The sequence below is a fragment of the Rattus norvegicus genome, chromosome 1 (genome assembly GCF_021556685.1).
Source record: "Rattus norvegicus strain SHRSP/BbbUtx chromosome 1, alternate assembly SHRSP_T2T, whole genome shotgun sequence".
In the NCBI taxonomy this organism is placed as follows: domain Eukaryota; kingdom Metazoa; phylum Chordata; class Mammalia; order Rodentia; family Muridae; genus Rattus; species Rattus norvegicus.
Window position 1 is genome coordinate 238,371,168 of NC_141534.1, and position 13,310 is coordinate 238,384,477.

The 13,310-nt window shown below is 41.2% G+C and overlaps 1 protein-coding gene across 13 annotated transcripts in view; it reads right to left on the minus strand.

The window, feature by feature from the left end:
- Nucleotides 1-13,310, minus strand: part of Rfx3 (regulatory factor X3) — a 260,295-nt gene that overhangs the window by 151,391 nt on the left and 95,594 nt on the right. For all 13 annotated transcript variants that reach the window (NR_172644.1, XR_015632361.1, XR_015632356.1 and 10 more), the window contains 1 exon segment: nt 7,130-7,254. Coding sequence is in view for 9 of the 13 variants with exons in the window: in XM_087575069.1 (XP_087431195.1) it covers nt 7,130-7,254 (125 nt within the window). In the remaining 4 variants the exon portion in view is untranslated.

Here is a 13,310-nt window from a genome sequence, read left to right on the forward strand (position 1 = left end):
TATGTGTTTGTTTCTTGAACTCACTTGAAGTCTCTCAACCCCAGGACTCCTCTAGAAGGTACAATATAGAGATTATTGTATATACTATATGCTAATATAGTATGCTTGTTGATTTATATGCTTGTAAGAGTGTTAAACTACAGCTAGCTGTAAAGGTTGCTGGGAAACTTGAAAGGGGCAGGGCTTGTGGGTTCTAGTTCCAATGGTTTAAGACTCATCAGCAGTATCAGCAATATCTATAGATCCAGGAGTAAAGTAAGTGCTGAAATTCTGTCCTGTGTCACAGATCTACCATTAAAAGAACCTGATCTAGCTAACTAAGGAATGATAGGTCCCTCTCCTAGTAGTTAGTTCTGTTAGGCCCAAGAGGATTATCTCCTGGAGGAAGGTATGAAATCACTGCTGTGAAGAATGAGCTATGAAAAATTCTTAAACAAATCTTCCAAAGTAAAATGACAAATAACACAGAAATAATGTAAGACTAAGAGTCTATGTGTAGTCGTAATTCTACAGATATCTAGCCATCTAATCTAGTATTTTTAAAATAATAAGATGGGTATTTTGAAAACTGTCACTTCTAATCAAGTTATATTAAAAAGCTGAATCAACAGAATTAACTACTTTTAACATCAACACTTGATTTCAGTATCCATCAATTTCCACCAATGTCACAAATAAAAGCTAAAAGCATTCAGCAGCATTCTAATTACAATTTCAAACATTAAAGGCATGTTAAAGCAATAAGAAATTATTACCATACTATTATTATCAGCTATACATGGTTGTATTACACATTCAACCCAGGGAATTTCAAACAAGAAACTCTTCTCATAAGCAGGGAAAGAAGGAGAATAGAAAGGGGTAAAGGACAAAGAGAAAAAAATCCTTCTGAAGAAGGCCACTAGGAAGCTATAACAAGTGTTTCCAAGAAAATCTAACACTAAGTGAAATGAAACAGTGTTGACACAAAAAGAAAATGAGAATTCTCACCTTCTATGCTCAACACACCAAAAGGAAGGTATCAGCTGTCTTGAACATCCCAGAGAAAAGTATCTGAGAAACCGAAAATATGCCATCTGAAAGGAGTTTTACAGGACAGCTCAGTAGTTCTTAAAGAATGGTCCAGGTGTACAAGAGACTCTTTTTTTCTGTGGACAAGAATGAAGTGTGAGTGTGTACATGTGTGTGTGTGCGTGTGTGTGTGTGTGTGTGTGTGTGTGTGTGTGTAATCAGCTATTTATATTTGGTGATGTTGACTTTCTACTACTGGAGGCAGTTTCCAGTCTCCTTTTGAGTGGGATAGATGTGACAGAATTTGGTGTGTCCTACACAAACTGAAGCTGTGAACTTGTTACATACTCCAGGCTGGCCTCTAACCTACTCAGGCTTCCAAGTGGGATTACAGACATGTACCACCATACTGGAACCTTTTTTTTTTATTACTCTTACACACGCACGCACACGCACACACGCACGCACACACGCACACACGCACACACAGCAGTTCTATTTAAAAAGGAGTAAAATCCTATCAATTCTATGCAGTAAAGTCAAAGATGTTCCCTTTCACGAAAAGTTTAAAGGTTTATTTTTGGTTCAGTACCTACAGTGAGGAAGACTAAACAGTCACCTGTGGTACCATATTAGACTTGGGGGTTAGAAAAGAAAGATAAAAAACAATAAATCCTATTTGTCTTCCCCTATCCAAGTCCCAACATCCAACTAATCATTTGTTTAAATCCTGCATAGGAGGCTGAACAAAGTTTTGGTAGATATACAACTAGCTAAAAAGGGAAGGCAAAGTTACTAAACACAGTCCAATTCTAAAGTACAATTCAGTCTGATAATCCCAGTTCAAATGCAACAAGACCCACTAATGCATTCAGACCAGAGTCTATTTTATTTCGTTTGCCCTTATGTGCATTTGATTTGGTCTAATGTGTAGGGGTTTTGCTGTTTGTTTATTATTATTATTGTTTTGTTTTATTTGTTTTGTTCTTTGAGACAGGATTTGATAAGAAAATCTATGAAGTCTGTAACTTTCTAGGAGCTTCAAACAAATGACAATCTTTCTATTCACTTCCTTGGTGTGGGATTACACCTGGCTCCACACATTTCAAATTTCGATTAATACCCAAAGGTTATCTACATTTGAATACATTTTTAAATAGTAGGAATTATTTATTAACTATATGTCTAGCAAGAAATCAATATCCAGAATATAAAAAATACCAAAAACTTTTAAAAAACCCAATCCATAAATAATACAATTAAAATAGACCAAACATCGGAATAGATATTTCTCAAAAGGAAAGATATAAATGGTCAAAAAGTAAGTATTAAAGAACATCATTAATCACCACCTGAATTGATCAGAGTCAGAACCAGAGTAAGCTGTTATCTCCCCTCACTAAGAATGGCTATTATCAACAAGAATGGCATACTAAGTGAAATCACGAGCGCCCAGACAGACAAAAGCCACAAGTCCCCACTCACTGATGCAAAGTACAGTCTTGTGGAAGAGCAGAATGGAATATTAGTCAGGAAGGCCTAAGACAGGCATAGAATGCAAGGGTAGAAAAACGCAGTTAGGCAGCAGAAATTAGTCCTGGTTTCTCTTCCATGCTCAGGGAACAATTTTCTTTAACAAGCTAAGATACACTTCAAGATAATTGGAAAGGTACAAAAGATCTCAAAATAGAAAAATGATTAATGTTATGTAGAACCAATGGCTGGGCAGAATAGAGAATAGAGCAGAATATCTGCCAGTCAGAGGGAAGAGAAAGGGAGAGAAGAAGATCCAGATTAACTAGGAATATGGAGGGGAGCAAAGAAGGTGCCTTAGCGCAGTTAATTAACAACATGGCAGAATGCAGGTTAAAATAAAGGGAATAATTTAAGGTATGATCCAAAGTGAGAGAAACCTAGCTATATTGCTAAGGTATTTGCAAATATATTTTGAGTCTAAGTCTTTTTTCTGGGAGCTTGGAGTTAGGAGGAAGAACCAGACCTAAATTTGAACATATTTTTTAACGTGAACAATATAGACAAAAACAAAACAGGGAAACAAAGTCCACTAAAGTTTCACTAAATTAAACCTCTCTACCAAGACAGGTCTTCCACATCCTCCTTTAGGATCCAGCCTAGAACTGCGCTATCTGCCACAATGCATAGGTCTCTTCTATGCCACATCCAACCACTTTGACATCCTTCTCCAGGATCTAGATTGGTGAGTCTGCCTGATGCCCCCTATCTACATGACCTCCCTGACCTGCCAGGTCTACCTCAGGTCCCATATTCAGTGTCCTGCTCTATCCAGTTCTTAAAATATACTGCCTTTATCTTAAGATAAAACAATAGAGTAGTGGCACAAAAATAGATAAGTAGACCAATGGAACAAAATCTAAGACCCGAACTTAAGTAACATGGGGTTTCATCCACTTTGTAATAGACAAAGATGTCAAAAACAAAGGCTGAATAAAAAAAAAAAAAAAAACAAACGACAACAAAATTTCCCACAAATGGAATCCATATGCCAAAGAACAAAAACAGAGCCACGTCTATCACCTTGTACAAAAACTAACTCCAAATGGATGAAAGACATAAGTATGAAGCAGCGAGACTACCAGAAGAAAACGTATGAGTCAGCCAACAAGACACAGGGGAGAATTTTCCTAATAGGATATTATTTGTACAACAATTAAGTGCAACAATTGACAAGTGGGACTTCATAAAACTAAGAAGCTTTTGCACAGCAAAGGAACAATCAAGTAGATGAAGAGGAAGCACACAGAATGGGACAGAATATTTGCTAGCTATACATATCAGAGACTAATATCAGAATATATAAAGAACTCAACATTTAAAACAAAAGACCCATCCAAAAATTGTTTATACCTAGATCTTAAAACATGTTCTCAAAAGAAAGGAAAATAGCTAAGGAATATCTCAAAAATGTTCATCATCCCTAGCAATTAAGAAAAAGGAAATATAACAACTTTGAGATTTCATTATACCCCAGTCAGAATACAAAGATCAACAAAACAACTGACAACAAATGTTGGAGGGGATACTGGATACTCACTCACTGATGATGGGATTGCAAACTGGTGCAGTCACTGGGGAAATGAATGTGGAGAATATAAATAATCTAAGAAGTAAAACTACCTCTACTACTCCTTGGCATACACCAATGGACTCAACATCCTAATCCAAAGATACTTGTTCAGCCATATTCATTGCTACTTTATAGACAACAGTTAGGAGAAAGAAGCAAGTTAAATGTCTTTCAATTAGCAAATGGAAAACAAAAACATGAAACATTTATACTGTGGAATACTACTGAGCCACGAATTAAAATAAAGTGATGAACTTTGCAGATAAATGGATAGAACAAGGAAAGATCATATTAAGTAAAGTAATCCAGACCCAAAAAGACAAATGTTGCATCTCATCAGAGTCTCCAGTCCCAACAATCAGATGTGAATATATATTCTGGAACAACTGCAGAAACCAGGAAAGTAAAAAGTGACCATTGCTAGAGTAAGGGAGTGGGGAAATATTACAGAGAAGAATAGCAAGGGAGAAGTGAATGGATCAGGGAAATGGGGGGGGGGGGTCTAGGTAGAGGGAGAAAATACAGAAGAAACACCAAGCATTAGAAACCTTATTTTGAATTGTTGGTAGTTGTATAAGAGACTCCCCAAAACCTACAGGCTACTGATATTATTAATTTTGGCCTTGGTTGCACCTCTAGAGGAAGAGGTAAGTCCCTATTGATGAAGATACCAAGCACTTCAGACATAGGTCCAAGAGGCCCCCGGAGCTAGATGTATTGCTAAATACTAGCTTCCATGTTACCAGTAGGTGGCATGTAAGCTTCCAAAGAGAGCAAGCAACTAACAGTCCTACCCAGGTATGATGTCCATGAAGCATAACAACCACCAGCATGACATAACCCAAAGGTGCAATAGTGGTACAAATTCCTTGGCAGTAACCAACACCTCTCTAATTGAACTTAAGGCCTAATCATAAAAAGGGAAATTGTGACTAACCAACTTCCCTAGGAGAATGAAATCATGGATCTTGGAGGAGAATCCGCAAAGACCACTTTATTAAACAAGCAACCCCCTAACTATATTCTAAATATTTGACTTTATACCCACAGATAAATGTTGTCACCCTTCATCATGGAAACTTCACTTTGCCAGTCTCAATGGACACAGCTACACACACACACACACACACACACACACACACACACACACACACACACACACACTTAAAAAAAATCCATCAAACCTAAGGCTTAGGACATATTGCAAAAAAAAGCAGTATAAAATTATAAGAATCAAAGTATCTGGGAGTTTACTGTGAGGCTGTGTCTCCTAGTCATGTCAGGAGGTCTCACTAACGTAACTGCCCAAACTTGAGCTGAACAAAAACAACTATAGAAAGGCCAAAGTAGATAGAGGAAAGACTAAAAGGTCTCAACTCTACACAAATAATTAAAGGCAACTAAGAAATGCTGAGAATGGAAGAAATACTCTTCCTAGGGAAGGGCACACCAACTGATTACTCAATAAAAAAATGGTTCACACTGAAAACACATAGTATATGTATTGAAAACAAGTAGTATATATATTCTTGTGAGGATCACATACATACTACAGACCTGCTTCCGTATCATGAGGGTCACATACATACTACAGACCTGCTTCTATCCCATGAGGGTCACGTATATACTACAGACCTGCCTCCATATCATGAGGGTCACGCACATACTACAGACCTGTCTCCATATCATGAGGGTCACGTATATACTACAGACCTGCCTCCATATCATGAGGGTCACGTACACACTACAGACCTGCCTCCATATCATGAGGGTCACGTACATACTACAGACCTGCCTCCATATCATGAGGGTCACGCGCATACTACAGACCTGCTTCTGTATCATGAGGGTCACGTGCATACTACAGACCTGCTTCTATATCAAGAAGTTATCCCCTGGAACTAGGAACCTCTGGCACATTTATACTCACTCAAACTGTCATTTTTTTTTTTAACACGGGTGGGATCAAAATTAGATCCTGAACCAGAAATCTTATCTATTCAGCAAGTGCTTAATATTGACAGATTGGTGTTAACTTTTTAATGTTAAAAATGCAGAACAATGTCTCAATTGATCTTTAGCTATTCTTTGAAGCAAGACCTACCTTTTTTGAAAAGTGTTAAATTGTGAGGTTGGTAACGATGTCAGTAATCCCAGTAGCTTTTAAGGCACTATTTGTAGAATTACCTTTTAAGTACTACTGAAGATTGGGGGGGAGGGGCTGGGGAGGGTGGAAGAAAGAAAAAAAGGAAGGGAGGGAGGGAGGGAGGGAGGGAGTGAAGAAGGGAAAACATAACCATAACTAGTATTTTGAAATACGCAAGTCCTTGCTACTGTTTGGAACAAATACCTCATATGTGCCCACAGTTCACACACAGAACTGTTAACTGGCATGTATAACTTGTCAGCATCTGTCCAAAACAAGCCAAATTTCCTAAGCATGAGTAAGACCTGCACTAAACATCTGATGATGAATGCTTCTGAAATTCATTAAACGGAATGAGTCAGATATACAGACTTTTAAGAATATTTTATTTTTATTAAATAGTATTCAGCAGCTAACTAGTGCCAAGGCAATTTCTAAAACACCACAAAGGCAAAATCCTTGCAAATAAAGTACATCGTGCTTTTCATTATCAAGAACAACTCAACATGAGTAAAAGTATTACTGGTGAAATTTCGATACAAGAGTACTTGGAAGTTCTAGTAAGCAGTGCAAAGAGAGGAAAAAATGGAAGGTAGACAAGTTAGAAAAATCAACTCCCTGTAAGCATTAAAAGCACTTAGGAGAAGAACGTGGTTTATAATTTATCTTATTAGCTCTACATCCCAGCAAGGAAAGGACCTAGTGCACCAGGGAAATAGCCAAGAAACGTTTGCTGATGCAACTTAAGGGAACTGGAGCACTGTCCCAGTCCTCCAGGAAGCTAGAGAGTAAATCCCTAGTATCTTTGAGGTAAGCGCTGTTAGTCATCACAGCAAACAGCACCTCTCAGAATAACAGGTCCTTACCTGCTGCTGGACTGGCACCTGCTGTACCACTTGTGTAGGCACTGCTGCTTGGCTAGCCACAGATGTTTGTAGAGTCACTGTCGAACCTGTGTCTGAACCCGTCTCTGAAGTCTGCATGATGGTCTCTGGAATATATGAAAACAGTTTAAAGTGTTGGCTTTGCATGACAAGCTTCATTGCAGTTCTCAAATCCTATACTGAGGCGTTCAACACACAATACCACTCACACCAATACACTGTCACCACAGCCCATGCTTGCTTTTAGTCATTGTCAGTGGTTTTTAACTAAATAAAGAAAATTAATAATGTTTACTTTAAAAATCCTTCTTAGTACCTCTTGCCCTAAGATACAGAGGCAGAACTTCACTGAAAGCTGCTGTCCTTTGATCTCAGCTGTTATAAAATATTTCAATCCTTTAATGAACTATGGTTTAAAATATTCCTGATATTCAAATCTCAGAACACAATCTGAAATAGATGTCCATGTAATAAACCATACTTTCTAGACACTTTACAAGGCTATTAGGATGTCAATAAAGAATATATAGAGTAAATCATTTCTAAATTACTCTCTAAGTATATATATATATATATGTATATGTATATATACGTACATGTTACATGCTACTTATAATTTCAATAAAAATAAATGTGAATTTCCTGGACTGTATAAAGGTAAATAAGTTTCAAGGTCTGTAGATAAGGCAGGCAGTACTATTTAATTGGTAGCCTATGAAAAATAATACATCACAGTTTAAACTGTAAAGAACACGGGAAACATTTATGTTCCTTAAGAAAATTAAGTTCTCAAGTATTCACTGCTTGGAAGCAAAAATTAATTCTTCTCAAAATCTCTGTCACAGTGTAACCAATCCAATTCTTTTTCTACAACCACCTTCTCATTCAAGTTTAGATATGGACCTTGAAAAACAACAAATCTATTCTTATCTTACAAACACAGAGTCTGCAACCCAGAGAGGTTAAGAACATAGTCAATGTAGCAAGAGAACAGCTGGGCCGTGCTTTTCATTCTGACCTGAGTAATTTCCTCCAGTGTGACTCTTTCCTTATTGCTTTCTTAGTCAAAGTCCTAGAGCTACACAAAAGGCACAAAAGTCCAGCAACAACAGCTGCCGTGGGTTGTGTAACAGAAGCAAAGAGATCTTCTGGGTTTTTTAATAAATACATTTACCAATGAATAAATGAATCCATGAGGCAACCTGAGTCTCACATTTAACTGAGGGAAGCTGGCTATGCTGGGCAAGAAAATAGATGAAAGATGAGAGCTGTGACTCCTGGGTCATTTACAGTGACAGGCTAATATGCAGCTTTAAGATATCCTGGATACATGAGAGGCCACCGTGTAGAAAATACTTGTGATTTTTCAAAAGAAGCTTAAAAATCAAGATTTTTATGTGAACTATAACAAATTGTGACTCTTTTAAATGTAACAGGAATGTCAATAAATGTTTATTTGGACTAGCATTAAAACCATGGAAATGCCTAAAACTGAGTGAGAATTACATCATTCACTACACAATGAATTGATTAGGGTGACGGAAGACAATGATGCTCTGATGCCGGAAGCCAAAGCTGGGTCACAGTTCAATGAGACAGTGCTTACTCAGCCCTAATTAGACCCCAGCACTGGGTTCAATGAGACAGTGCTTACTCAGCCCTAAGTAGACCCCAGCACTGGGTTCAATGAGACAGTGCTTACTCAGCCCTAAGTAGACCCCAGCACTGGGTTCAATGAGACAGTGCTTACTCAGCCCTAAGTAGACCCCAGCACTGGGTTCAATGAGACAGTGCTTACTCAGCCCTAAGTAGACCCCAGCACTGGGTTCAATGAGACAGTGCTTACTCAGCCCTAATTAGACCCCAGCACTGGGTTCAATGAGACAGTGCTTACTCAGCCCTAAGTAGACCCCAGCACTGGGTTCAATGAGACAGTGCTTACTCAGCCCTAAGTAGACCCCAGCACTGGGTTCAATGAGACAGTGCTTACTCAGCCCTAAGAAGACCCCAGCACTGGGTTCAATGAGACAGTGCTTACTCAGCCCTAAGAAGACCCCAGCACTGGGTTCAATGAGACAGTGCTTACTCAGCCCTAAGTAGACCCCAGCACTGGGTTCAATGAGACAGTGCTTACTCAGCCCTAAGTAGACCCCAGCACTGGGTTCAATGAGACAGTGCTTACTCAGCCCTAAGTAGACCCCAGCACTGGGTTCAATGAGACAGTGCTTACTCAGCCCTAAGTAGACCCCAGCACTGGGTTCAATGAGACAGTGCTTACTCAGCCCTAAGTAGACCCCAGCACTGGGTTCAATGAGACAGTGCTTACTCAGCCCTAAGTAGACCCCAGCACTGGGTTCAATGAGACAGTGCTTACTCAGCCCTAAGTAGACCCCAGCACTGGGTTCAATGAGACAGTGCTTACTCAGCCCTAAGTAGACCCCAGCACTGGGTTCAATGAGACAGTGCTTACTCAGCCCTAAGTAGACCCCAGCACTGGGTTCAATGAGACAGTGCTTACTCAGCCCTAAGTAGACCCCAGCACTGGGTTCAATGAGACAGTGCTTACTCAGCCCTAAGTAGACCCCAGCACTGGGTTCAATGAGACAGTGCTTACTCAGCCCTAAGTAGACCCCAGCACTGGGTTCAATGAGACAGTGCTTACTCAGCCCTAAGTAGACCCCAGCACTGGGTTCAATGAGACAGTGCTTACTCAGCCCTAAGTAGACCCCAGCACTGGGTTCAATGAGACAGTGCTTACTCAGCCCTAATTAGACCCCAGCACTGGGTTCAATGAGACAGTGCTTACTCAGCCCTAATTAGACCCCAGCACTGGGTTCAATGAGACAGTGCTTACTCAGCCCTAAGTAGACCCCAGCACTGGGTTCAATGAGACAGTGCTTACTCAGCCCTAAGTAGACCCCAGCACTGGGTTCAATGAGACAGTGCTTACTCAGCCCTAAGTAGACCCCAGCACTGGGTTCAATGAGACAGTGCTTACTCAGCCCTAAGTAGACCCCAGCACTGGGTTCAATGAGACAGTGCTTACTCAGCCCTAAGTAGACCCCAGCACTGGGTTCAATGAGACAGTGCTTACTCAGCCCTAAGTAGACCCCAGCACTGGGTTCAATGAGACAGTGCTTACTCAGCCCTAAGTAGACCCCAGCACTGGGTTCAATGAGACAGTGCTTACTCAGCCCTAAGAAGACCCCAGCACTGGGTTCAATGAGACAGTGCTTACTCAGCCCTAAGAAGACCCCAGCACTGGGTTCAATGAGACAGTGCTTACTCAGCCCTAAGAAGACCCCAGCACTGGGTTCAATGAGACAGTGCTTACTCAGCCCTAAGTAGACCCCAGCACTGGGTTCAATGAGACAGTGCTTACTCAGCCCTAAGTAGACCCCAGCACTGGGTTCAATGAGACAGTGCTTACTCAGCCCTAAGTAGACCCCAGCACTGGGTTCAATGAGACAGTGCTTACTCAGCCCTAAGTAGACCCCAGCACTGGGTTCAATGAGACAGTGCTTACTCAGCCCTAAGTAGACCCCAGCACTGGGTTCAATGAGACAGTGCTTACTCAGCCCTAAGTAGACCCCAGCACTGGGTTCAATGAGACAGTGCTTACTCAGCCCTAAGTAGACCCCAGCACTGGGTTCAATGAGACAGTGCTTACTCAGCCCTAAGTAGACCCCAGCACTGGGTTCAATGAGACAGTGCTTACTCAGCCCTAAGTAGACCCCAGCACTGGGTTCAATGAGACAGTGCTTACTCAGCCCTAAGTAGACCCCAGCACTGGGTTCAATGAGACAGTGCTTACTCAGCCCTAAGTAGACCCCAGCACTGGGTTCAATGAGACAGTGCTTACTCAGCCCTAAGTAGACCCCAGCACTGGGTTCAATGAGACAGTGCTTACTCAGCCCTAAGTAGACCCCAGCACTGGGTTCAATGAGACAGTGCTTACTCAGCCCTAAGTAGACCCCAGCACTGGGTTCAATGAGACAGTGCTTACTCAGCCCTAAGAAGACCCCAGCACTGGGTTCAATGAGACAGTGCTTACTCAGCCCTAAGTAGACCCCAGCACTGGGTTCAATGAGACAGTGCTTACTCAGCCCTAAGAAGACCCCAGCACTGGGTTCAATGAGACAGTGCTTACTCAGCCCTAAGAAGACCCCAGCACTGGGTTCAATGAGACAGTGCTTACTCAGCCCTAAGTAGACCCCAGCACTGGGTTCAATGAGACAGTGCTTACTCAGCCCTAATTAGACCCCAGCACTGGTTATCCCCTCAAAATTATCTTTTTCTTAAAGGAGAATACATAAATTAGAAACCCTATCTCTTCCTTTTAAGTTTTTTCTTCCATGACAAATAGAGAGAAAAACAGCAATCCAAAAATGAATGCAAAAGCCCTTTGGGTCCTGTGATTTATTACGTATACACGGAGTATTGATTACATTTTGTGCTGTAACAAAGGAGCAAAATGCATATGCAAGGCTTGCATTTGTAGAAGGAATGAGGAACGGACCAGACACTGGACAGCATCTGTCGGGATGGTTTTCAGTCTCACCAGTTTCAGGATGACCAGGAGACCTTGCTTTGTCAGTGTACAGATTAAGACATCACGCATGGCCAGTTAGTGCTTCTCCCTTCCTCTGCCTCATCAGTAGTGCGTGGGTTCCCACACTGAAGCTTCTTACACTAAACTCTCTCCTGCTCTCCACAGAACTAGCTGAAGCTATGCCAAGACTAGCTTAAGTGCCAGAATTTGTATTACTGATTAAAATTATTACGTCCTTCATTTTATTGGTGAGTAACTGGAGGCTTGAAGATGTCAAATCCCAGCCCTTGCTATTACACACACAGGAAACATAAAGGCAGGGTTTGACATCACAATGAAGTTCATGCTCTCAACTTCACAGGATACATTCACATCTCTGAATTTGATAGCAAGCAAGGCACAGGTAAATGTAAAAAGAATAAACAAAGAGTGATGAAAGTTTTCGAAAGAAGAAAAACCTCGAATACCCAAGATACAATTCACAGACCACATGACGCTCAAAAAGAAGAAAGACCAAAGTGTGGATGCTTCAGTCCTTCTTAGAAGGGGGAACAAAATACTCATGGGAGGAAACACTGAGACAAAGTGTGGAGCAGAGACTGAAGGAAAGACCATCCGGAGACTGCCCCACCTGGGGATCCATCCCATATACTGACACCAAACCCAGACACTATTGTGGATGCCAAGAAGTGCTTGCTGACAGGAGCCTGATACAACTGTCTCCTGAGAGGCTCTGCTAGACCCTGAGAAATACAGAAGTGGATGCTCTCAGCCAAACATTGGACTAAGCACAGGGTCCCCAGTGGAGGAATTAGAGAAAGAACTGAAGGAGCCGAAGGGGTTTGCAAGTCTATAGGAAGAACAATATTAACTAACCAGACACCCCCACTCTGAGCTCCCAGGGACTAATCCACCAACCAAAGAGTACACATGGAGCAACCCATGGCTCCAGCTGCATGTGTAGCAGAGGATGGCCTTGTCGGACATCAATGGGAGGAAAAGCCCTTAGTCCTTTGAAGACTAGATGCCCCGGTGTAGGCAGGGAGGTGGGAGGGAGTGGATAGGTGGGTGGGGTAGCACCCTCATAGAAGAAGGGGGAGGAGGGATGGGATAGGGGGTTTCCAGAGGGGAAACCAGGAAAGGGGATAAATGTAAATAAAATATTCAATTAAAAAAAAGAAAAAGGTAGAAAACATGTCAACTTTTCAACAGGAGTAAACTAAACAAGTAAAAAGAAATGATTGTTTTTAAATATAAAGCTAGATTGTAGGAGAGAAGCTTTTATTTGGTCTCCAGTTCTGTCTATGCTACACCCATACTGGCATTAAGAACCCAATCTACTGCACCTGAGTATCAGACAAACCCCAGAACACTTTCCGCTTATTCCCAGTTTCTATGCATTTGACTAGCTTTTGAAATTTTACAACCTACATTTTATGTGTGTAAGTGTTTTCCCTGCATGTATAAATGTGCAGCAAATGCATGCCTGACTCTTCAGGAGATCCAAACAGGGCTTTGGATCCTATGGAACTGAAGTTAGGGGAAGTTGTTGGCTACCGTGTGGGTGCTGGGAACCATCCTCTACAAGGACAGTCAATGCTGTTAAACCCT